The 26,793-nt window shown below is 35.0% G+C and overlaps 1 protein-coding gene across 8 annotated transcripts in view; it reads left to right on the top strand.

The window, feature by feature from the left end:
- Nucleotides 1–26,793, top strand: part of RPAP2 (RNA polymerase II associated protein 2) — an 83,638-nt gene that overhangs the window by 29,729 nt on the left and 27,116 nt on the right. For 4 of the 8 annotated variants that reach the window (XR_003794432.1, XR_003794435.1, XM_029228549.1 and 1 more), the window contains exons 9-11: nucleotides 4,817–4,899; nucleotides 7,509–7,589; nucleotides 18,311–18,379. Coding sequence is in view for 3 of the 8 variants with exons in the window: in XM_029228549.1 (XP_029084382.1) it covers nucleotides 4,817–4,899; nucleotides 7,509–7,589; nucleotides 18,311–18,379 (233 nt within the window). In the remaining 5 variants the exon portion in view is untranslated. Of the gene's footprint in view, nucleotides 1–4,816; nucleotides 4,900–7,508; nucleotides 7,590–18,310; nucleotides 18,383–18,739; nucleotides 18,961–22,520; nucleotides 22,586–26,793 lie in introns of those variants that run through there. The other 4 variants (XR_003794434.1, XR_003794433.1, XM_029228546.1 and 1 more) reach the window with 3 other exon arrangements.

The raw sequence follows: 26,793 nt of genomic DNA, 5'->3' as shown, positions 1-26,793 counted from the left end.
CTAATTCTTAAAAAAAAAAAAAAAAACCTAATTCTTCATATAATGTCTAGACTCTCTGAAAAGGCTTGTTTTTTCTTCGTTGGTATGTATGCTTTCAGATTTCTACAGAGGGTGTGTATCTTTGTGTTTTATTTCCAATGGGACTGTATGCAGTGGAGTAGACTTACTAATTGAATAGTAAAATATTTGGATAATATTTGGCAAGCATGCTCACTTAAAATATTATGAATGAAAATTATTTAGTAAAGGAGACTTATTGGGGAAATAGTGGACATAGGAGAAAATGGAAAGAGCACATTCAGGTAACGTAGATTTGATTATCTGCTCTGTCATTTACTAGCTGTATGAAAACTTAGTCTCTTGAGTCTGATTGCTTATCTGTAAATGGGATTATAAATGGCTTCCCTTACTCAATTTTTATGAGTTTTAAAGATAATGCATATAAAGCATTTATCCCAGTGCCTGACATATAATTGGTACTCAGTTATATGTAAATAGTTATATGTAGAAACTGATGTTACGCTGCTGAGATTTCATGAGGTTCTTTCAGTATTTCCATTACCCATTTTTGGTTGATGTGTAGTTTGGGAAAGGAAGTCATTTGGCATGAAGAGGAATAGGTGATAACCTTGTTTTTACCATAGGAGTTTGTTTTCTGAGTAAATATGGCTCTAAATTTAAGAACACATTTGGAGATTTAAAAAGAGTGTGAAAGTGGAAATACAGTAAAACTTTAGAAATTTCTTATATTTCTACAGAATGTTACCTAGCCCAACACTATATTTGAAATCACTTCAACTGGATTATTAGACAGCATCCATAACTTTATATGAAGCCTGGAGAAACATTGTTCTCTGTCATTAAGCTGCATAACTTTACTATAGCACTTGTTTTATTGTTTTTATGCTAATAAGCCTTAAGAAGGAAAAAGTAATCCCTGAAATTTGACTGCTTCTCTGTTGCTAAAACTTTTTCATTGCAGAAACTAACACAACATTGTAAAGCAATTATACTCCAATAAAGATGTTAAAAAAATTTTTTTTAATATATATTAGAAAAACTTTTTCATTGAAGTGTAACACAAATAGTAAGTGTACAGCTCATTGCATTATCACAAGTGAACACACAAATGTAATCACTACGCAGGCCAAGAAATTTGAGTAAACCAGAAGCCCCACTATGTCTCCTCCAAATCATTACCTCTTTCCCAAATTAATGACTATAATAGCATAGATTAATTTTCCCAATTTTGAACTGAATGTAAATGGATTCACTCAGTATATGTTCTTTGGTATCCAATTTATTTTGTGCAGCATTATGTTCATGAGTCATTTGCGTTGCACATAGTTGTAGTTCATTCTTTCATTGCTGCATAGTATTCCATTATATAAATATACCACAATTTATTAATGTTAATAAGCATTTAGGCTTTTTCCAGTTTGGGGCTATTATGAACTATGCTGTTATGAACTTTTCTTGTGTATGTCTCTCTTTTAATGTGTATGCATTTCTGATGGGTATGTACCTAGGACTAGAATTTCTCGGTCAGAGTGTATGCATATATGCAACTCTACTAGGTAATGCTAAACAGTTTTCCAAAATGGTTCAGCCATTTTATATTCTACTATCACTGTATGAGAGTTTACATGACTCCACATTCTCACCAATACTTGATATTGTTACTTTTCACTATTCCGATGGTACTGATTTTAGGTTATAATACATTTCTCTGATGATTAATGAGTTGAGTACTGTTTCATCTGTTTATGAACCATTTGGATAGTCTCTTTTGTGAAGTGCCTGTTCAAGTCTTTTTTTCCATTTATCTATTGGAATATTAGGAATTCTTTATGTATTCAGGATTCAAGTCCATTTTTGTGTATTGCAAATATCTTCCACTCTGAGACTTGCCTTTTCACTCTTATTAATGGTGTCTTGAGTCCAGTTTACTAATGGTTCCCTTTAGTGACTTCTTTAAGAAATCTTTACTTAGCCCAGGTTATTTCATCTTCTAGAAGCTTTGTTTTTCCTTTAACATTTAGATCTGTAATTCATCTGGAATTGATTTTTGTTTACGGTGGGGAGTATCAGTCAGATTTCATTGTTTCTCTCTGGGGAAATGTGTGCACATTAAAGTACTGTTGATTTTTCTTTTTCTTCTTTTTTTCCTTCTTTCTTTTTTGTTTTGTTTGTTTGTTTGCTCATTCCTTAAGTTACTGAGAGAGATGGGCAAGGTGGGTCAAAATCTCTCAGCATAATTATAAATTGATTATTTTTCCTTTCAGTTTTGTGAATTTTACTTTTAATATTTTGAGACAATGATCTTGGGTGCAAATGTGAGATTATTATGTCTTCCTGGTAAATCTAACCTCTTAGCATATGGAGTGACTTTGCTCTCCATTGATTTTATTTATTTATTTTTGGCTTTACAAGATCTACTTTCCTGACACTCTCATTCTTTTATTAGTATTTTCAAGGACTATCTTTTTTTAAAAAAAAATCTAGGTTGATAATCTTTGTCCGTTACGTAGAGAATTTAGTCCATTTACATTTAGTGTCACAATTGATATATTTGGGTTTAACTCTAGCATCTCACTTGTTGCTTTCTGCATGTCCCACCTGTTCTGTGTTCTTCTCTCCTTTCTTGCTTTCTTTGGATCATATATCATTATTCCATTTTTTGCCCTCTGTTAGCTAGTTTTTATACATTCTTTTACTGATCATTAATTGGTTTCCCTAAAGATTAAAAACTGAATCTGTGTCTTATTAAAATCTAATATAAGTTAATACTTTTATTGCTTCCTGGACAATTAGTACCTTAGAAACTTTAATTCCATTTACCCCATCTTGACTTAACGTGCTCTGTTGTTGTGTACTTTTATTGTCTCTGTATTTTTAAATCCTACAAGATTGTTTATAGTCGGTATTAAGTTGGATTTATCCAATTAATTACTCTTTTACTGTTCTTCATTCCTTCCTGCATCTCCATTCCTTCATCTGGGATCGTTCGCCTTGGGCCTGAAGAATATCCTTTTTTTTCCATTAGTGCCAGTTTGCTAATGATGAATCTTCTCAGTTTTGTCAGGACATTCTTTATTTTACTTTCACTTTTGAAAGATGTTTTCCTGGACACTGAATTCTAAATTAATTCTAAATTAGTAGTTATTTTCTTGCAGCCCATTGAAAATACATATTCATTTTTTTTTGGCTTCCATTTATTTCTCTTATTTGAAAATACTGTTTCTTCCTTTAGCTACTTTTAAGATTTTTTTTTTGTCTTTGGTTACCGTCAATTTTAGAATGCTTTGTGTGTGATTATATTTGTATTTATTCTTTTGGCTGTTGTATACTTAAATCTGTGACTTGATTTCTTTTATCAGTTTTGGAATATTCTCAGTTATTATCTCTTCAGGTATTGCTTCTGTCCCATTCTCCCTTTCCTCTCTACCTGGTACTCCAATTGCAGATACGTTAGTCTTTTTCACTGTATCTTCTGTTTTTTATATTCTCTTGTGCTTTGCATTACCCCAAGCCGGGGGGTGGGAGGAGAGGGGTGTGTGTCTGTGCTTCATTCTGGATATCTTCCAAATCAGTATTCTCTCTTCAGTCTTTTCTACTATGTTATTAAATCTATCCATTGAGTTCTTTTAAATACTCTGTTTTTTCAGTTACTAGGAGTTTTGTTTGGTTTTTTTATATAGCTTCCAGTTCTCTGCTAAAATTTTCCATCTTGTTATTTTTCTTTGAATATATTCAGCATAGTTATTCTAAATAAGGTTGATAACTTCATTACATGGATTTCCTAGGGGCTGATTTCTGTGAGCTAATGTTTCAGATTTTGATCATATTGTCTTGTTTTCTTATTGTTTTATTATGTGGCAAACATTGCATAATAAAAATTAGAGATAGCCTGAAACCCAGGCTGATGTTATCTTCCTCTAGAACAGATTTGTGTTTGCTTCTGGCAGATGATTTGCTGGTCTAGTTCCCTGACTAGGTTTTGAACCCGGGCCCCCTTCATTGGGAGTGCAGAGTCTTACCCACTGAATCACCAGGGAAGTCCCACCAAATCACTTTAATCCAATCAGTGATTAAGATGATTTGAAGCTGGGCTTCAGTTCCTGCAAGAGCCAGTCCATTTCCTCTTCATTCTTACTCCCGGAGTATGGTCCTTCTAAGTCCTGGTCTCAAGTTTGGGGTAGGTTGACAGTACCTCTTCCTTCTTGGCATGCCCTGAACTCTGATGCTCAGGTTCTCATTATCTAAATTGCCTCTTCTGGAATTAGTCAGTGCCTTCTCTGGAATTACTTTCTCCAGAATCTCAGACCATAATTCTTTACTACCTTATTAGCTCTCTGATGCTTTCAAACAATCGTGGGTTTTTTCCCAGTTTTTTCAGTTTTTCAGCAGAAGAAGTGGTTTGAATTATCTTGTCTGCCGTTTCTAGAAGTGGAATTTCCCATAATACATTTATAGCATTTGATAATTTTAGTCCTTTAATCTCCTATATTTATATAGTATTTAGCATTTTACGAAGTCTTTTTATATACATTTTCTCATTTAATAAAGAAGGTATTAGTATCCCTATTATACAGATGAGAAAATGCTCTCAAAAGAGGGCAGGTGGCTCAAGCAAGTTCATACCAGCCTACTGACTGAGCCGATACTCAAATTTAAATATTCTAATTCTGAAGTCTAATTTTTATTCTACCATACCACAGGTATAAACTTTTTGTGTTTTAATGTTTGTTGTTCTTATCAAAGAAAGAATGTAAATTTATGATTTTATTTTGCTTTGTTTGAAAATGTGATTCAGCATGATCCCACCTTTCCACTGATAGATTCAAGTTCTCAGAACCAGATTAGAAAACGCATCGTACTTGAAAAATTGAGTAAAATGTAAGTATGTAATTATCATTCCATGTTTATAATATTTAAATTAATTTGGTATGTGTGGGTTCATAACTTATTGGTGTAATCCTTGAATTTTGAACAGAAAAGTAATGTGTAAAGTTTACATGGATTTTGTCACCTGAGAAATTTAGATTTTTAAGATGTCCTACCAAAGAATATTGAAATTGTTTTGTGTAGAAGACATAGAGACACATAATAAAGAGGAAGGTTGATATTATGGGAGTAGAAAATCAAACTGCCTCACTCCCATTTAATAATCTAGTGAAGTCAGGAAAAAAATATCAGAGCTAGACCCATTTAAATACTGATTTGTGGTAAATGTGCCACATCAGTTTCACGTGTAAATAAGATTTTATAAAGGTTTAACAGTTTATTGACTTATTCTATATACATATTCATAGAACCGTTTCACACTCAACAACTTGAATTTTGCAATTTAGTTTTAAGCTTCCCGTAGTGGAAGTTGCTGTTCTTGTAATTAGCCCAGTCATAAATGACATTTGAAAATTGCAATCTTGGTTTCTCTTTCAAAAGGAGCTTGAAAATCTTTTTTTCAGAGGTGTGACGGCTATCTTGAACTTTTCAACCAGCATTTTTTTTCTTCAGCAGAAAAGACAGAAAGGTGTTTTCAGTCAATATTTAAGGTGCTGTGCACGTGCAGAAGTCTTAATTTTGTAGTAGTTCAAAAATAAGAAAAGCCTATTTTCTAGAAGCCATAGTATTTTGAACAGCTTACTTCTCTAAATTTTACATGTTAAATAAGTGTTTAAATTAATATTTATTGAATGCCTGTTATGTGTTAGACTCTTCATATATAATAAATCTGTTTTGTCTTTTACCTGCTCTTCATACTTGTACATTTGTTTCTGTTAAATATTAGTTTAGACAACAGTGTAAGTCACCCCATCTGTCTGATTCATAGGATAAGAAGATATCAGTCCTTGATTTTAGTTACAAAGGTTTTGAAAGTTGGGATAGATTAACTATACTAGCATGTAATTTAGTAGGTAGGGATTTATGTGAAAATAGTTTTCTAGACTTTTTATCTAATGAAAGTACCCAGTTTTAAATTTAAGGCCACATAGGCATGTCATTGAAGGAATTCTGTTCCTTATGGGTTTGGGCTACAACAGAAGATACCAAAAGGAACCCTGCTAGAAGACCAAGTTATCGATATTAGGGCAGGAACTAAATTTGAGAAGTGGTGGAATAATTTAAGAAGAAGCACAAAGAACACTGAAAACAAAATAATTATAGTGACATAGGGATTTTTTTGGTTGGTTGTTTATGAAAGCAGTTGAGTTTCTTCTCATTGTAAAAGTAGCACCAACTGTACAAAAAACTTTTAGAGAATCAAAGAACATGAAATATGCACTAAGTATTAGATGATATTAAGGAATTGTTAATTTGGTTAGGTGTGATGGTTTTATTATATACGAAAATGCACTTGTATTTAGAGATAAATGAGGAATAATTTAGGGGTCAAATGACATGATGTCAGGGATTTACTTTAAGATACTGCAAAAAAAAAGGAAGGAAAAATGAAGCAAATGTAACAAAATATAGGGAGATTGAATCTGGGAATAGAAATATGGGGTTATTGTTACTGTCTCTATTTTGAAACGTGTTTTAAACTTTTATAATAAGTTTTTTAAAAAAGTAATACATGCTTATTCCAGAAGATTTAGGCTGTAGAAAGTGATATAAATAAGGAAGCGAAAATCACCTGTAATCCCACCACTCAACAGTAACTATTAATATTTTGATGTTTATCCCTGACATATATGTGGTATAGCTGGTGTGTGTATATTCATTCCCTTTGGTTCCCTCTGGTATAGTCTAAACCTAGAGAGAATGACATATGTTCGATATATACTATGTGTGATATGCAATTGCATTATAACATGTATGTTTTTATGAAAATGGAACAATACTACATATGCATTTTTCACTTAACATATCATGAATATCTTTCCACATTAAAAAATATAGATTTATATTATTATTTTAAAGATTTTATTATTTGGTTATATCATAATTTATTTAACCACCTATTGATGGACATTTTTCACTACTAAAAATATTTCTCCAATAACCATCTTTTTTATGTTTATTTCTTTAGGATAAATTTTTTCATAGTAAAACTATTGGGTCAAAGAGTGTCCACATTTAAAATATTAGTATATGTTGTCAAATTGCTCTCTAGAAATGTACCAATGTTTACTCTTACCATAAGGATGTAATAAGAAATATGCCACACTCCCATATTGGACCATTTGGAGGGCAGTTCTTCTGGCCTGTGTTCTTTCCATTTATTTAATATTTGAAAATAAAAAGTTAATACTAGAGACAAGAATATAGATGGCAGCCAAAATGATATTTTTGCATTTCAGTGCCTCATTCTGTAGCATAGGCTACAAAATAAGAGTGTGGAGTTATTTTGAAATATTTCTTTATGACTTCTTACCAGTTACAACCTTGCTTAATTGTCTCCACCTCAGTGTTTCCCTATGGAAAATCCAGACTTAGGCAAGACCCCCAGAAATGTATCTATATAATTATATTTTAAAGGAAATGTAATTTTTTATTTTCAGATTGCCTGGACTTATGGGGCCTCTTCAGATTACATTAGGAGATGTTTACACACAACTTAAAAATCTTGTCCGAACTTTCAGGTTAGTGTTAATATTAGGATTTTCCTTCTCAGTTATTTTGACTTTATGTAATTGCCTTGCAGAATCCATAGTAGACTAAGGCATGAAGAAAGTAAATGAGTTACCTTCATTGTCTTAAATCTAAATACTGTTTTATTTTCTCTTCCACTAAACATTACTTATATCTTTTGTTTTCTTTTGTTTTTGTTTGTTTAATTTTTATTGTAGTTGATTTACAGTGTTAGTTTCAAGTGTACAGCAAAGTGAATCAGTTATACGTATACATATATCCACTCTTTTTTAGGTTCTTTTCCCATCCCTGTGCTGTACAGTAGGAAGGTCCTTATTAGTTATCTGTTTTATATGTAGTAGTGTGTATATGTCAATCCCAATCTCCCAATTTGTCCCTCCCCCTCCAGCTTATATCTTCTGTTAAATGCAACCCCTTATTTGCTCAAACCTTGATATGTTTAGTTTGGGATAGTTTATTTATGGAATAGCCTAAAATTAAGAAGGAGAATATCTGAGACACAAAGGTGGTTAGTCAGTGACATCTTGGATTTTAGTGAATTAGTAAATAAATATCAGATGACCAGCACTATGGACAATACAGAAGAAGACTAATGCCCACCCTTGAGGAAGAACTCCTGTGAGAAGACAAGGTGAGCACAGAGAGCAGTGCAAAACAGTGGATAATTTAGCTTTGAGTAGTGTGGAACAGACTTAAAGTGATCAGACAAGGACAGGAAGAATAGAGAATATCAATTACGAAGTGGAGCAGTTGGGATTTTTCTGCAACTATCAAGGTAAAAATATTCAACAGGCTAAGACGAGGTTCTCTACTAAGAAGCATAGAGATAGGCCTCTAAATACGTTATTAGTAGAGGTGTACCAAATACGCATTTTGGCCCAATGCCAGTGACCCAAAGTTAAATTAATATTTGTCTGTGGCTAAAGCCAGATAGCACCAACATAGGATGAACTTCTAGGGTAAAAGAATCATTTCATCCAAAAAATCAATTATTATTATAGTTTATTGCCAACAGTAGTAGTAAGATTTTTAAAGTTTACAATTATAATACAGGAACAGTTTCTTGGCACTGTCAGCAATTAGATTTCTCTTGCAGTCCCTGTATTGTACATAGGTAATACCAGCACATTTGAAAACATCACTAACCTTTTTGTGTGCCACAAAGTAATTCAGGAAAATGTTTTCAAATAAATTATTATTTTAATTTATTTGAGGAGCTAGGATTCAAGGAGCTAGGATTCAAAGTTTAGGAGCTAGGATTCAAAGTTTAGGCATGTCTCAAAAATTCTTCATCTTCAGCTACTGAAAAGGATTGTTTGTAACACTTTATGTTTGAATCTTCAGCCTTCATAGACCTAAGACTATATTAAGACATTCTTGTAGAGTTGTTTACTGTGAAGTTTTACTAACCAAAATGTGTTTGGGGTACCCTAATTTTCTCTAACAGGCTTGTCTTAACATCTTAAAAATTATTTTGATTAGAGATTATATTTGAATTATTGCCCATCCTTTATTTACATAGTTTAGGTATTTTTCCATCCCATGGTATTATGAGGTAACATTGTTTTTAATTCATCATCACAAGGTGTGAAGAATTCCCCAATAGGATGTTTTCTTGAAAAATTTATGACTTAAATGGAAGTAAATAACTGAAATTTAAATACAGCTCTTAAATGTTATTTTCTTTAATGTTATGAATGGTAATACATTATACAGTTCTGCAAAGACTGAATTATGATAAATCTCTATTATTTTGTCTTACATTATTTGAATTTTTATAAACATTTTTTCCAAGATATAATGTTCTTGAGGAAGTTATCTATTTAATGTATGACATATTTGTATTAACTGTCAATCCATTTTGCTAAATAACTGAAAATTTTTACTAATTCTTTTATGCATAAAATTAAGTTTTCATAAGCAACATTAATTACTACAGCATTTTACTCTTATATTGACTGATAAAACAAGCACATAAGAACATTTTCACTCCATTTCATCTAGAATGTTTATATTTGAAAGTGAATGTTCAGGGAATAACAATAAATCTGAATGACATGATTGTGCTAATTACTGACATTGTTACACTCATTGGATGTCATGGTAACTATGCAATTACAAGATCATTGAATGCCAGAAATGATGCTCAGATTGGCCTAGGCCTTTGGAAGACTGACTAAATGCTTTGCTAAAAGGAGGGTTTGGGCCAAATACCAAGACGAAAGCTGAACAACTTTGCATTTCTATTTAGTTAGGAAGAGAGAGACACTTGTTTTTTTAGGCCTAGGTCGTATACCTGTCACAAAACCATGCATCCAAAAGAAAACAAACGTGTTTTTCAACTGTCTACACTCATGATAAAGTTTGAATAGATATGTACAGTGTGGATTTATTAGGAAGTAAATATCATATAAAGAAAGGTTAGCTGAGGGAAGATGAAGACCAGGTGCTACTCTGTTTCATTGATTTTTAAAAGACTCGTTACTCAATTTCTTGCAGACAGTGTTTATTTAATCACCATTCTGAGCAAACTGGTAAAGTCACTAAAGACACATTAGATGAAATATTAGAATAAAGCCTTTGATCTTGAACTACAAATATGAATTTTGTACTTCATTTTTTACCCCACTCATTTAGAATAGTGGGGTAAATGAACAAGTGATTAAACTTACTCTGCCTATATTTTCTAAAGCTGTTTTTCTACCTAATTGTATGTTTTCTTTCTTTCTTTTTTTTAACTATTCTGAGGTTCTCAGAACTTACTGGAAACCCATTGGAAAAAAATGTTTGGCTACAACTGCAAGATTGCCACATTATTACTTTCATGTGCCCTAGAAATTTAGGTATTTCAGGTTGGAAACCACTCACTGTCCAGGCTATTTGTTATTTTGGTCTTTTGAAGCAGCCCTGGTAATAGTGTTTAGTCCATGTCAATACGTGTATTCAATATAGTACTTACTATCTGCCGGACTGTGCTTGGCACTTTACACGTTTAATTTCCAGAAAATAGTGGTATTGTCCTCATTTTACAGATGAGAGATGAGAGATTAAGTAATCTCAAATCACACAACTAGTAGTTAGGTTTAGACCCCAAATCTAAGTTGAGAGGATAGATCTTAAGTGGCCTCACCAAAAAGAAAGAAAGAAAGATAGAAAGAAAGAGAGACAGAGAGGGAGGGAGGGAGGGAGGGAGGGAGGAAGGAAGGAAGGAAGGAAGAAAGGAAGAAAATGGTAACTCTGTGTGATGGAAATGTTATTTAACTTGATTGTGGTGGTCATTTCACATTGTATACATATATCAAAACATCAACTTGTGTACCTTAAATATATAATTACTATGTGTCAATTATACCTCAGTAAAGCTGAAAAAAATTTTTTTTATAAATTTATTTATTTATCTTCGGCTGCATTGGGTCTTCATTGCTGGGTGCAGGCTTTCTCTAGTTGTGGCAAGCGGGGGCTACACTTTATTGCGGTGTGCAGGCTTCTCATTGTGGTGGCTTCTCTTGTTGCGGAGCACGGGCTGTAGGCGCATGGGCTCAGTAGTTGTGGCTCGCGGGCTCTAGAGCACAGGCTCAGTAGTTATGGCACACGGGCTTAGTAGCTCCGTGGCATGCGGGATCTTCCCAGACCAGGGCTCGAAGCCATGTCCCCTGCATTGGCAGGTGGATTCTTAACCACTGTGCCACCAGGGAAGCCCCTGAAAAAAAATTTTTAAAGGAATCTATTGGTTGTCTCAGTAATTATTAGTATTAAAGGTTTTTTTTTAAGTAACTTCATTTATCACCACTCTAGACCCCAAGTAAGAACTCTACTTGAGAGGATTCTGTTACCTGTGCCTTCTGTGACACATAAGCTAGCCAAGACAAGAGGCACAGTGTTCTTTAGTTTAGTAAGAGGTAGCCAACAGACTGCAGAAATGAGAAGACTCAAATATCACTTTCCTTTTGTATTTATAAACTGTTATTTTATCACCTTTTTCTGTCATTCTTATTTAAGTTTTTTCATTCTTACTTAAGTTCTTTCTGCATTATTTACACTAAATTAAAATAAAGCCTAGATGAAACAATATGATGTGTGGGATTTGCTTCATAATTATCCAGGTTAGGGTGATGTTGAATATGAGGTTGTATAGATGAAACATGATTGACCAGGAGTTGATAATTGTTAAAGTTGTGATGACTGTATGGGAGTTGATTTTATGTTCTATCTTTATATATGTTTGAAATTCAACAATTTCTGCAGAAATAAGCCAAAAAATTCTTCTTTGTTTTGGTGTAGGGGATGCTATATATAAAAATGTTGTTGTTATTTTTGAAAATATTTACTCTTTAGTACCTGCAAGTCAAAGTCTATAGCTTTAATAAAAATTACTTAAATTGACTTTGCTGCCTTTTAGCAAAATGTCTGTTACTTATAATACAGAAATACCTCTGGTAAGATAATGCGTTTTGGGGTCTTCAGATTGTGGCAGGACAATTTTAACAGGTATGTGACCATAGGCTAGGTCTTCTAGGTGAAGTCTCTGGGAAAACGCCGTATTGATGACAGTGACTAGTGTTGGGAGATCTTTTCAATCAATACTGATGGTGGGAGAGTTGACATAAATAACCATATCTTTCTCTTTGAAATGATAACCAATAATAGGAACTTGTAGAACAGTGTTTCTTAAGCCAGTTGTGCATCAGGATTACCTGGGGGAGCTTTTAACAACTGCAGATGCCTGGCTCCACCCCTAGAGATTGAGTTTCATTTGGCTGGGGTTGGGCTCAGACATTAGTGTTTTTCAGAAGCCCCCCAGGTGATCCTAATATTCAGCCAGAGTTGAGAGCCTGTTAGAAGTAAACATGAAGCAGCTTTTTCAGCTCTTTGAAGAATCTTTCCCCAGTGAATAGAGCTGTGCTTTCCACTGAATTGCATCTTAGTCATTTATCTGGAATGTTACATTGATTTACCTGTCATAGTGGTTCCATCAGAAGCTGCTTGGTAATGATTCACTGTTGTCATTGTTGAAGCAAGATATTTTTCTAAATATGATTTGAATTAAAATTGTATTTTGACACACAAGTCCTTTTTAAATTTCATCAGTGATGACTCTGTATGTTTTCTAAATCTGTATTGAATTTCCAATTATATTTTGGAACTGCTTTTAAAATGTTTTCTATCAAATATTACTGTTTTAATTTTTGAATTATCACTCAGAAAATAGTTAAGTATGATAATTTAGCATCTGTGCTTGAAATTATTTTGGCTCAGCAAAAGGGGAAATATGATAGCAGGTAAAAATTTTGCTGTTCTGCCACTTAAAGTACTTTGAAGTGAAAGCAGAGTACTTTGAAGTGAAAGCAGAGACCTTGTGTTTTCCCCAATGCCTGAAATGGTAGCATAGAGCAGGCACTCACTAGATTTTTTTCTGAACGAGTAAATAAATTCATGAAATCTTAAATTTGTCTTGGCTTTGGGAGATTTGAATACAATAGAAAAGGAAATTCTATTTAACTGTTCTTGACATTTTTTTTTCTTACATGCTTACCCTTCTTTGGCCTTTTTTGGTTATGTGATAGATTCTGTTTTAGTTGCTACAGATAAAACAGTGAACAAAATTAAAAAAATTCCTTCTCTCATTAACTATTCTAATGGAGAGGATATGTAAAATTTTAAAGACAATATGTGTGTTATTATGTGGTGATATACCTTTTTCCCTTTCCCAGTTCATTCTCCTCCTTTTCTCTCCAGAAGCAGGGAAAAAGGAATGGTACTAAGGAGGAAGTTGTGATTTTTAAATAGGCTGGTCAGGGAAGACCTCATTGAGAAGGTGCCATCTGTATAAAGACCTAACAGTTGGTGAGGGAACAAGCCATGTTGCTATCTGTGAAAATATATCAGACAGGGAACAACAGGTGCAAATGCCCTGAAGCAGAAGCAGGCCTGGTATGTTCACAGAATATTAAGGATGCTGGTGAGGCTGGAGAAATGAGCAGAGGCAAAGGTACAAAGAGATATGGTCAGAGAAGTAAAGGGCAGGGAATGGCTATAGTATAGTTATATAGTCCTTGGAGCCATGGTCATTCTTTGACTTTTACTCTGAGTGAGATGGAAAGCAGTTTGTGGATTCTGAATACGGGAAGGATGTGATCTGACATATATTTTTAGCAGTATCACTCTGTCTGCTGATTTGAGAAGTATAGTAGATGGTCAGAGGCAGGAAGACCGTTTAGATGTTGTTTAGGATATTGTTTCCATAATCTAGGCAAGAAATTATGTTGACCAAGGTGAAAGTAGTGGAGGTAATAAAAAGTGATAAGATTTTATTTTGAAAATAGAACCATCAGGATTTGATGACTGATTTGACATGGGATATGAAGAGAGTCGAGGTTACCCACAAAATTTTTGGCTTGAGCAGCTGGATTCTAGAAGGATTGGGTAGCCATTTACTGAGATGGAGATACCTGCAAGAGGACCCAGTTTGCGGGGGAAGATAAGGAAATCAATTTTGGCTATACTGAAGTTTTGAGATGCCTATTAGACATTCAAGTGGAAATGAAGGTAGATCATTAGATATAGAAGTCTGTAATTCAAGGAAGAGGTACAGGCTAGAGATAATAAATTTAAGAGTTGTGAGCACATAGTTATCTAATATTTAAAACTATGAGATTGGATGACATCACCAAGGGAATGAGCACATATAGAGGAGAGCAGAGACACAAGGGCAGAGGCCCTGGGGTGATCCAAAATCTCAGAAGGCGTGATCCAAAATCTCAGAAGGAGTGCCAGTGAGAGGGGAGGGGAATCAGGCGAGGGGAAACCAAGTGTAGAAAGTGTACCAAGGAGAAGGGATTGATCAACTGTGTCAAATGCTCCTGGTATATTAAGGTGGGAACTGAGAAATGTCCATTGGATTTGGCAACATGGACGTCGTTTGTACGTTTAATCCTCACAAGAACCCTGTGAGGTAGGTAGTACTATTGTCCCCATTTTACTAAATTAAAAAAAAAAAAAGTTTTACAGCCATTGAATGTGTCCAACATAAAACACTACTAATGACAGATCTGAATATTGAACCCATATCTGTCAGACTCTTTAACCACTATACTGTACTTGCTTTTTATATCATATAGACTTTTAACTATGGAAACATTTGTAGACATTTTAACTATGGAAAAAATTGAGAGTAATGTAACAAAGATACACATCTCCACTCAGAATTAATCAAATCTATTAAGACATATCTTTTTCAATAAAATAAATAAAATGTTATAAGTTAATTCATTCATTCAGAAAAAATTAATTGAATCTCTTCTGACTCTTATTCTGGGCACTTGGAATAAATATGTGAAGAACACAAAGATTCCTGCCCTCAGCCCAGGCAAAACAAAATAAACAATAACCGTATGTTAGAAGGTGGTAAGTGGTACGAGGATAAAGAAAAATATATAGCAGGATAAGGAAAGTCAAGAGTTTGGGGCTGGGAGGTGGAGGGAGTTGCACTTACTAATAGTGTGGCCCAGGTAGACCCTACTGCAAAGGTGACGTAAGAAAACTTATCATTCAGGCAGATGGAATCACCAATGCAAAAGACCTAAAACATGAAGTCCTCTTTGTCCTCTTCCCCAATCCATTCTCCTTTCCTCCCAGAAGCAACCAGTACTGTGAATTTCGTGTATATCTTTCCAGTCTTTGTTTTTATACTTTTAGTACGTATATTTGTGTCCATAAATATGAATATTGTCTGTTCTTGATTTTTATAAATAATGTCATACCATACTTGCTTTCATTCAAATTATGATGAGCAAAATGTGTAAGTTCATTCTTTTTAACAGCTATTTAGTATTCTATAAAAATGCCACGATTTATTATATTTTCTATTATAAGCAGTGTCACATCAAACATCTTCATATACATTTCCTTATGCATAGTGAGAGAGTTTAAGGTTTATATTTATAAGTTATTCATATGCATTTTCAGTATTATTAGATATTGCTAAATGGTTTGATTACTCACATCAACAGTGTGTTAAAAGTAGTATTTCTGGGCTTCCCTGGTGGCACAGTGGTTGAGAGTCCGCCTGCTGATGCAGGGGACACGGGTTCGTGCCCCAGTCCGGGAGGATCCCACATGCCACTGAGCGGCTGGGCCCATGAGCCATGGCCGCTGAGCCTGCGCATCTGGAGCCTGTGCTCCGCCACAACAGTGAGAGGCCCGAGTACCGCAAAAAAAAAAAAAAAAAAAAGTAATATTTCTTCATGTCCTCACCAACCCTTGGTATTGTTAATCTTTTATTTTTGCCAATGTAATGGAGTGAATTTTTATATTAATTTCCCGGATTAATAGTGAGATTGAGCTCCTTTTCAAATGTTTACTGGCCATTCAGCTTTCCTCGTCTGTAAATTGCCTGCTCATGTCCTTTGCTAATTTATTTATTGGCTGTTTTTTTTTCCATAGACTTTATTTAAAAGCAGTTTTAGGTTCATAGCAAAATTGGGAGAAAGGTACAGAGATTTTCCTTATGCCCCCTTCCCCCACACACGTAGCCTTCCCCGTTAAAACCATCCCCCACCAGAGTCATACATTTGCTATAATTGATGCACCTATGTTAATGACATCATTAACTCTTGGTGTTGTGCATTCTGTGGGTTTGGACAAATGTATAATGACATCTATCCATTATTATAGTAACAGAGTATTTTCACTGACCTAAAAATCCTCTGCACTCCACCTATTCATCTATCCTCCCTCACCCCACAACTCCTGGCAACCACTGATCTCTTTAAATATTTATTTATTTATTTATTTAGCTAGCTAGCTATTTGGCTGCACCGGGTCTTAGTTGCCACGTGCAGGATCTTCATTGCCGCATGCGGGATCTTTAGTTGCCGCATGCGGGATCTTTAGTTGCCGCATGCGGGATCTTTTAGTTGAGGCATGAGGGCTCTTAGTTGCGGCATGCCAGTTCTAGTTCCTTGACCAGGGATCGAACCCAGGCCCCCTGCTCTGGGAGCTCAGAATCTTAACCACTGGACCACTAGGGAAGTCCCTGATCTTTTTAGTACCTCCATAATTTTACCTTTTCCATAATGTCATATACTTGGAATCATACAGTTTGTGGCCTTTTCAGACTGGCTTCTTTCGCTTAAATAATATGCATTTAAATTTCACTTAAATAATATGCATTTAAAATACCTCTATGTCTTTTCATGGCTTGATAGCCCTTTTTTTTTGTGGTGTTATTTATTTGGCTGCATCGAGTCTTAGTTTCAGCACTCGGGATCTTTGTTGCGGCATGCGGGATCTTTCGTTGCATCACATGGGCTTCTCTCTAGTTGTGGAGCGCAGGCTCAGTAGTTGCGGCACATGGGCTTAGTTGCCCCGCGACATTTGGGATCTTAGTTCCCCAACCAGGGATCAAGCCCACGTCCCCTGCATCAGAAGGCAGATTCTTAACCGCTAGACCACCAAGGAAGTCCCACTAGCTCATTTCTTTTTAGGGCTGAATAATATTCTAGTGTCCGGATGTACCACAGTTTATCCATTTACCTACTGAAGAGTATCTTGGTTGCTTCCCAGTTTTTGACAGTTATATTAGTAGAGCTGCTATAAACATTCATGTGCAGGTTTTTGTGTGGGCATAAGTTTTCGACTCCTTTGGGTAAATAAATACCAAGGAGTGTGATTGCTGGATTATATGATAGGACTATGTTTAGTTTTGTGAGAAATACCAGAGTGTCATCCAAAATTGCTGTGCCATTTTTTTTTTCCCACCAGCAATGAATGAGTGTTCCTCTTACTTCACATCCTTGCCAGCATTTGGTTTTGTTGATGGTCAGGATATTGGCCATTCTAATAGTGTGGTATATCTCATTGTTTTAATTTCCATCTCCCTGATGACATATGATGTGGAGCATCCTTTCATATGCTTATTTGCCATCTGTATATCTTCTCTAGTGAGGTGTCTGTTGAAGTCTTGGACCCAATTTTTAATTGGGCAGTTTGTTTTCCTATTAAGTTTTAAGATTTCTTTGATATTTTGGGTAACAGTCCTTTATCAGATGTTGTTGGCTGTTTTTTTATTGATTTATAAATGATATTTTTAAAATGCTTTCTGAGAAATAAGATGACTACAATGTATTTTATTGTCATCAACTGCTAAGTGATAGAATTTACTTCTGATTTTTTAAAACTTAAGTTTTCTTGAATAAAGACCTAGTATTATAATTTATTAAGTCAACTCTCATTTCTGTAAATTATGGATTATGACATCCCTTAATTGCCTGCTGCCAACCTAGCACAAGGTAGAAAGGTACAAAAGGTGAATTAAAATTAAAATCAGAAATTGCTTACCTTGTCAGCTTTAGTAAAACATTTGATTAGGGAAAAACATAGAGGATATGGTTACAGGGAGGTGTATGTGTTTGTGTATGTATTTTAATAAACCATACAATTCAGTTTCCCATATTGTTCTTATATCACCATCTTGTCTAATAGTATTGTTATAAATATATAAAAGTGGGACTAGAACACTTCCTTTTGAGATGGCCATTATTAGATACTGAATATCAAGCCACATTATTATACTATTAACTCTGTTCTATCAAATATAACAAGAATTTAAAAATAGTGCTCTTTCATGATATCATAAATCTGATTATATCTAAAAATAGAAGGGTTATGTATTTAACAATCTTTGGGTAAATTTTATCTTACTGTCTTTCAGATTAACAAACAGAAATATTATACATAAACCTGCAGAGTGGACCTTAATTGCTTTGGTGTTGCTGTCATTGTAAGTACTCTTTCATATTTTTAACTCTAAATACTAAATATGAAGAATTTTGATTAGGGGAAAACAGTTATTCATTGATTTTCTAAACTTTCTTGGAAAATATTGTACCTCTATTTTGTGCCTATTTTCCTTTCCTATATGATAAAATAACTTTCATGTAAAGTGATATGGTATATTTTGATGAGTTGTAATCATTCTCTTTATATTTTTTACTATCTTTTCTTCTAAGGGCATTTTTCTTCTCAAATATTATTTGTAATCATTTGAAAGGGAAGAACATCTCCATGTGGGATATGATATATACAGGCTAGTCCCTTAATTTCTTGTAGTTGTTTTTTTTTGTTTTTTTGCGGTACGCAGGCCTCTCACTGTTGTGGCCTCTCCCGTTGCGGAGCACAGGCTCTGGACGCGCAGGCTCAGCGGCCATGGCTCACGGGCCCAGCTGCTCCGCGACCTGTGGGATCTTCCCGGACCGGGGCACGAACCCGTGTCCCCTGCATCGGCAGGCGGACTCTCAACCATTGCGCCACCAGGGAAGCCCCCTTAATTTCATTTTTAACAGTACATTTTATTAATGTTGAATGGCCTCATTATTTTACATCTGTATTTTTAGCAATATAGCTAATGCTATTTCATTTTTCATCAGCATTTTTATCAGTGATACCATCAGAAAAGTTTTGTTTTCCAAATTAATGTACATCTTTAAAATCAAACAGATTTAAAGGAACTAAAGTAGATACTACACAAGCATATATAAAACATTTAATACTCATTCACCTTTTAAGAAATCACTAGTGGTGTCTAAGGCTTTCAATAGAGTTAAAACCATCTAGCAAGTGTAGTGTTTTTCAGCTTGAATTGCAAAAGTCTTCTTTTGAAGACCATTCATTACTGCATTACTGTTGCTACTTGGTACTTGTTAGGTCATTGAAGCCCATAGGACATTGAATACTTACTGGACACTCACAGGTCAAGAAGTGTTATGAGCCAACCTCATAGCATCTCCAGCCCTACTTTTCTTTCTTTGATGTTACTTCAGTCTGACATGTTATTCTGGCCTCACTGTCCCACAGAAGGCTGTGCTGGGAGGCATTAGAGTAGGCTTCAGTGAGCCAGCATCCGTGTCACCCAACGAGATACAGCTTACATGATTCGTCAAATCAGAACACAGAAAATAACTTTACTTGAATGCCCTGACATAAATTTTTTATCAACCATAAGAACAAATCTTTTGTCATTTCTGCTATTCAGTGTTCCAGTTGAATTGGTAATTTGTGAAACAGGTCTTAATTTTTTAGAAAGTTCTTTCCAGTTTATGAAATTTGTAAATATTTTGGTCACTGGCAAAAAAAAATATCAGTATCTCTGCTCACCCACCATATCCTATGCCTGCTAATAAACCCTCGTAGATAACTGTTTAACTGTACTTCTGTAGTTCATTATACTAAAGGGGAAGTAGCTTTTTTGGTTGACAAGTCAGAGGCCCAGGCTCAGCAGTAATCTCAGAATCTTGCTTTCTAAGCCAGTAACTGGAAGTATTATCTTAATGAGCAGCTGCTTACTGAGGACACGTCAGGTCCTACTTCTTTTTGTATCAGACTATTGCCTCACCTTCTCCAAAATGTATAGCAAGAAACAACAACAGAAAAAAGTATGGAAAATGAAATTTAAAAGTCTACCATCAAAATCTCCTAAGTTTAGTCCATACAAAAGTATACCTCTAGTATTTGATTTTAATAGAGGCACCCATGAGGCCCAAAATACTGAAAACTTTGCTAGTCCTTTTATTTGACTTGCCTAACTTTGGATGTAGTGTAGGTATTTCAAGGGTCAGTGACCCATAAAACTAGTAACTTAATTGAATTCAAGAAACGAAACTGCACACATCTTAGACGTATTGCATATTTCACATTGTGCAGTCAGTCTTAAGGTTGTAGCAGTCAACACTGTTTCCTTTTGTCATTCACCTTGAATCCTTCTCTTTCATTATTTCCCCAAGCCCTACAGTTAGATCTACCCATCCTTCTCCTAGTCTTTGGTCCTTTTGATCCCTTGACAACTAAAAACCTTTCCAGTTAGGGCCCTTTTGGCTTCTTTTAAAATCTTTGGTCACTATAGACACCAAGTTAGCTGGTACCTCTTGGGTTTTGCCTTTCAAATCTTGTTTTCTCATAATTTTCTGTAACTTTTGCAATAAGCCCTCTTTGAACATTCTTTATCTTCCCTAGCTGAATCTCCTTATTGTTTGGTCATCTGATCCTAAGACTTCTGTCTCCTGTCCCCATATTATTTTATTTCTTATTTCCTCATTTCTCAGAAATCCCCTTTAGCTTTTCATATTTCTGCCCCCCAGGGAATCTGTGACTCAACTGATAGACCCTTTCCTTCTCAGCCTGTCCTTTTTTTCAACCTTTTAGAATAAATGTTACTATATGAGATGGGGATAAAATTAAAATACATATCCATTATGTTAAAGCTAATCCCATTGGCTTCTGTAAAGTATAATTATACTTTATATTTGCACCCCTCTTTCCTCCCACTTAGAGTTCACAGTTACTTTTTAGGGAAGATATTTTGTTACTGGGGAAAGAAAAAGCAGGCATGAGGGCCAGCATTAGATAAAGAACCTTAAACCCAGTGAAAAATATGGAGACTTTAGACACTCAAAGAGGTATGTGCATATGAAGAGAAAGGAGGTAAACACTCACATGTATTTGTAGAACAGTAACCCCTCATTCAGCTTTTTGATTTATCGCCACTAAGATTGAACGTAGGCATACATGGGATTACCTTTTTTTTAATAATTATCCTATGATTCAGAAAATCTTTGTTGTATCTACTCTCAGATTGCCAATGGAATTTTTTTAGTCATTGTAGACATTTCTGGAATTCATATTAAAAAGTGGACTTCTTATAAATCTTTATAGCTAGGAAAACGGTTCTGAATGGCAGTTGTAGACACTGAAGATGAATATAGTAAGATAATATGTTCAGTATTATTATAACAATGGTACTGTTCTTTGTATATGAATATTGCAAAGTTTTGTTATTAGCATTTGTTTAATGCATGAAAGGTGTTTTCAAAATTCCTCATGAGAACATTTAGAAAAGGATACATATACACATATATAATTTTATTAGTAAAATAAATGGCTCAAGTCTAGCTCTTGTTAGAGGGAAAAATCAACATTTTGAGCAAAACATGATAGTCCAGATGAAAGAAATCTGGGTCTTGAATTTTCACATCTGTATTCTTAAAAGTAGATAAGGTGGAGTCTCTGTAGCAAATCATCTTTTCCTAGTAACTTCCCTTGCACTTTCACAGATGTATTAACATTTTAAAAATTTGAACCATAATGTGTAATTTATCAGTGTATACTGATGGGAATTTTATACCCATATAATCTCAGAAAGAAATTCATCAAATCAAATTGGTTCACTTGATCTTTCCACACTCAGTGCATCTATATATAAAAATACAATATGACCCATTCACACTTCATTTAGATTTCTCACTAATTCCATAGGACTTGGATGGCCAGTGTGACCGCACATTTATTGATATTTATACTATGCATTCAGACCCTAAATAGTTACCAAGAGCACACTGAAAGACCTTTCAAAGCTTAAGCAGTATACATTTTTTTTTTTTTTAAGCTGCGTTGGGTCTTCCTTGCTGCACACAGGCTTTCTCTAGTTGCAGCAAGCAGGGGCTCCTCTTCATTGCGGTGCGCGGGCTTCTCATTGCAGTGGCTTCTCTTGTTGCGGAGCACAGGCTCTAGGTGCACAGGCTTCAGTAGTTGTGGCTCACGGTCTTCAGTAGTTGTGGCACGCGGGCTCTAGAGCTCAAGCTCAGTAGTTGTGGCGCACGGGCTTAGTTGCTCTGCAGCATGTGGGGTCTTCCTGGACCAGGGCTGGAACCCATGTCCCCTGCATTGGCAGGCAGATTCTTAACCACTGCGCCACCAGGGAAGTCCCAGTATACATTTATTTAACAGTGAAGGAATTAATGTTCCTTTACTCCTCTCATTTTTATTTAATAAATGTTATAATTAACAAAGGTAAGTTCTCAAGAACTCCTTACACATAGAAGGACATCTATAATAGTGATAACACTGTTTTTGTTTGTTTTTGCTTTTAGTAACGGATTAGAAATGCAATAAAGTAACCTGGTAGTTGGTGTTATTGCTTAAACTCCTGGCTATAGTAAGTTTTTGTTTTTGTTGAACCTTATACTTTATGATTACATACTATATGTTGAAATAATACAAAATCAAATCTGATTTTCTCACATAAATATGCTCTAATAAAGATATTAGGCTCTTTCTACAGTCTTGATGCATGATTTTTCATAAAAATGTATATGAATATATATAGTCTGCTGTAAATATTTTAGTACCTGTATGCTCTACTGTGTAAAGCTTTTAATGTATTTATATATTTTGATGTGTTTATACATCAAATTAGAAAGCACAATAAATTACATTAAAGTGTGTTTTCTGATGCCTCCTCATAGTATATCATATATTTGTTTTTATATTCCTCATAATTTTCATCTACCCTTACCTACCCTTCTGTATAGGAAAACAGAAACTGAAGGATCACTTTTTATCATGGTCATGGTTTTCAGGGAAGTTTCTCTGAGGATATTTTGACTGGTATTTTGAGATTTTATAGCTGTAGGACACCCGCCTCAGCTCGGTCCTTATCCTCCTTTCCCTCTTCCCTTTGCCCTTAGTCTTCCCAGTGTTCTTTGACCTCTGTCATTATACTTGAGCCTGTAACACGAGTGGGGACTATGCAGATGTTGACCTAAAGCTGAGAAATCTAGGGAAGGGTCCAGACCAAGGCTGGCAGCCAAAGAGAAGCCATATAGAAGGCTATGGAGAAGCAAACTGACTGGCCGGAGTTCTATGTGCAGCACACAGGCCAGAAATACAATAACTTCGTGTATTTAAAATGTAACTTTTTCACCCAAGTTTAATGTGGAACCTTTGTAAAAAGCCCACTGCTTATGTATTGTGATGATCTATGGTTAATTTTAGCATGGGAGTCCAGAGTCTCTTTGTGGATAGCCAGGGAGAGGTGTGTACTGTGTTCCATGGGAATGATTTGGTTATCTAATGAAGGAGTAAGTAGGTAAATACTTACTTACTTTGTGCTACTTAGAAAGAATGGAGGGTAGAAAGTGACTTGTAGTCTAACATGGATACATGCTATTCCTAGTTTTATGCCCTTGATGTTCTCTAATGGAAAGCTTTCAAGATCATCTCCAAAAATGTCTGCTTTCATTTTATTTATCTGAACTGTTTTCAGTGAACTGTGGCCCACTTCCTAGACAGAGACCATGCAATAGTTCATTCCCCCTAAAAGCTTTGAGTATTCCCGTCGTTCCAGGAGTAGCATGTAAGTTCTGGGAAATGGTATTTAAATAAGCTCAACTTGACCATGATCACTAAACAAAAGCCTTCACTGGACGTGGGCAGCCACTTTAGGTAACCATCATAAAGATAGACACTCAGGAGAGTCACTTCCCTAGGGCACTAGACATGAATGGAAAGATGTGACCAAGGCTTTTTGCCTCAGCAGATTGTTTGTTATAGCACGCCCATCACTAATTTCCTTAGAGAAATATGTGAGCACACCATGAAAATGAAGAGATGGTTCCTTAGAAATTTATTGGTTCTCAGAAGTATTCCAAAGCCTTTCTCTTAACATTCCCAATTTAGTTCTCAGTATTTGCGACCATAATAGATAACTGAAATAATTTTTGTTTCCTTATAATTATGGAATTTTTTATACTTAATTGAATTTTATTGAGATATAATTCCTATAACTTAAAATTCACCATTTTAAAATGTATAATTCACTGGTTTTTAGTATATTCACTATTTTGTGCAACTATCACCACTGTCTGATTCCAGAACATTTTCATCACCCCCAAAAGAAACCTCATATCTATTAGCTTAGTCCCAGTTTCCCCTTCCTCCATCCCCTGGCAACCACTAATCTACTTTCTATCTCTATGGATTTACCTATTCTGAACATTTCATATAAATGGAATCATATAATATGTGGCCTTTTGTATCTGGCTCCTCTCACTTAATGTATTCAAGGTTCATTCATGTTGTAGCATGTAACAGTACTTAATTCCTTATTATGGTTGAGTAATATTCCATTGTATGGATATACCACATTTCGTTTATCCATTCATCAGCTGATGGACATCTGGGTTGTTTCCACTCTTTGGCTCTCATGAACATTTGTTAACAAGTTTTTATGTGAACGTAAGTTTTCGGTTCTCTTAGGTATATACCTAGAAGTGGAATTAGTGGGTCATGTGCTAACTCTGTTTAACCTTTTGAGGAACTGCCAGACTGTTTTCCACAGTGGCTGCACTGTTTTAAATTTCCACTGGCACTCCATAGATTGAACTTCAAAGGTCATCTCTTCTTGCCTTACACCCAGTAGTCCCACCAGGCTTATGTTTGCAGTTTTTCCAAACTTTAAATATGCTTGTTCGTATTAAATTTAGGCCTTCATGGACCTGTAACATCAATTTTTTATGTTCTAGGAATTTCTACTATGTATGCAAAATGAGTACCTATGAGCCCCCTCACAAAAAAAAAAAGATCATAGTGTTGAATATGAGACCATATAAATTAAATGTCTGAACCATAACTAGAGGTATTTATTTTGGATTCCTCAATATCCATAAAATTCCTGTTTTGGTTTGTTTTTTGCTTGTGTAAATCTTGGATTTGTTTATCTAATATTTACTATCACAATACCCTTGTCATTGTGAAGTTTAAGTAAAGTACTTACTTACTGAGGGTTAAATAATAATTAGATTATTTCTAAGCCCCCTATACTTATTGCTGAGAGTTTATCTAAGAAAAATAAAATATTTTTTAATTGAAGTAACTTTATCCTCAGTCAGCAGGCTGTGTGGGAACCCAGATATTTTCTAAAGGAAAAATAATACTTGTGTAAATTTTTAACCAAAGACTGCTTTCTTCAGTGATTTTTTTTCCCTCAGAATTCCTCATATTTTTGGCAATTTTATAATATTGGTTTTTTAATCCATAGGTAGCTACGAGTCCCCAACCTCGGGCCAGAATACATATTAAAGTCACCAAGGATCCTCAGCAAAAAGATGTGCTCCCCGGCTTCCCCTTCCCAAGCAGCACAGTAACAGCAGCGGTGACAGCTAGTATCAGGCAGCGCTTAGCCCTTACCAGTCACAGCCTCGACTTGAGGAGTCAGTCTCCCTGTGTACTTTTGATATCTTCACATCCTGACTGAGTGCACTGAGAGCACAGGTCAGGAGAAGCCAGGAAGCATGAGGCGTAAGGGCACTGTTATCCCTAGCCTCAGGGTTCTGCACCGTAAGCGTATGATAATCATTGTGTGTGGACACCACTGGTTGGTCCCATTTCTGTCTTAGAGCACTGAAAAAGTTGGAGCCACTATGTTGAGAGAATTGTTACATAGCAGTAGTTATGAAGAAAAGTTTTTCCAACACACATCTCCAAAGCTGCTCTATAGAGCTGTCACAAACAGGATCTAGATATAAAGTTTAAAGTCACTACAGCCCAGCCCTTTAAACAAACCTATGTGTAATATATCGCTATCAAGTGAATTACAAAGAACTTGTTTCTTTTCAATTAGAAATATCAATGGAAAGCATCCCTGCTTCCTTATTAATAGGTAATCCTAAAGCATTAAATGCAAACATTATCAGAACACAAACCATCTGTTATAAGAAAAACATTTTATTTTATTTGGCTGTCATGGTCTTTTATATAATCAAAGTTTTTATCAAAGTTTTTATCTCAGTTTTTTAGACAATAGTTCTGAAATAGAAAGCTCATGATGACATACTTCTTCATGGTATGTTCTTGTCTACTTTGTTTTTCTTTTAGAAGTCCTTAATAGTAATAGCTTCATATGCCTCTGGGTTTTTTCAAATTTGGGGACTTTAGATTTGTGCCTAGGATAAAATTAAATTTATGTAAATTATTATTAAGCATTGTTATGATATTTTTAGTAAGTGTAACTCCCTTAACCCAAAGACCACCTTTAACTATGCAAGGGTCTCTTAAAACCTTAAGTTGAGTCTCATTCTGGATTTTCCCTTGCACTAGCAGTGTGCCTTGCACAAATTTCTTAACCTCATTGTGCATTTTTTGTCTTGTTGGCAGTAAGAGGGGACTAAGTCCTGGTTAAATCCACTTGGCAGTGTGAATTCAACGATGAGATGTTATAAGTAAGAAACAGTTTTAATGCAGTATGTCAAAGGCTACTGAAGGAGACAGTGGAGATGAGTATATTTAGCATAGGAAACAATGTAATTGTGCTGATAGCCATGGTGACACTGCCCAAGTGTTACTAGTTTGTTTGGTATCTTAGTC

The sequence above is a fragment of the Monodon monoceros genome, unplaced genomic scaffold (assembly GCF_005190385.1).
Source record: "Monodon monoceros isolate NGI ecotype Baffin Bay Population unplaced genomic scaffold, NGI_Narwhal_1 Super_Scaffold_18, whole genome shotgun sequence".
In the NCBI taxonomy this organism is placed as follows: Eukaryota; Metazoa; Chordata; class Mammalia; order Artiodactyla; family Monodontidae; genus Monodon; species Monodon monoceros.
Note: the sequence above shows the minus strand (reverse complement) of the source record. Positions and strands in the feature narration are given on the sequence as shown.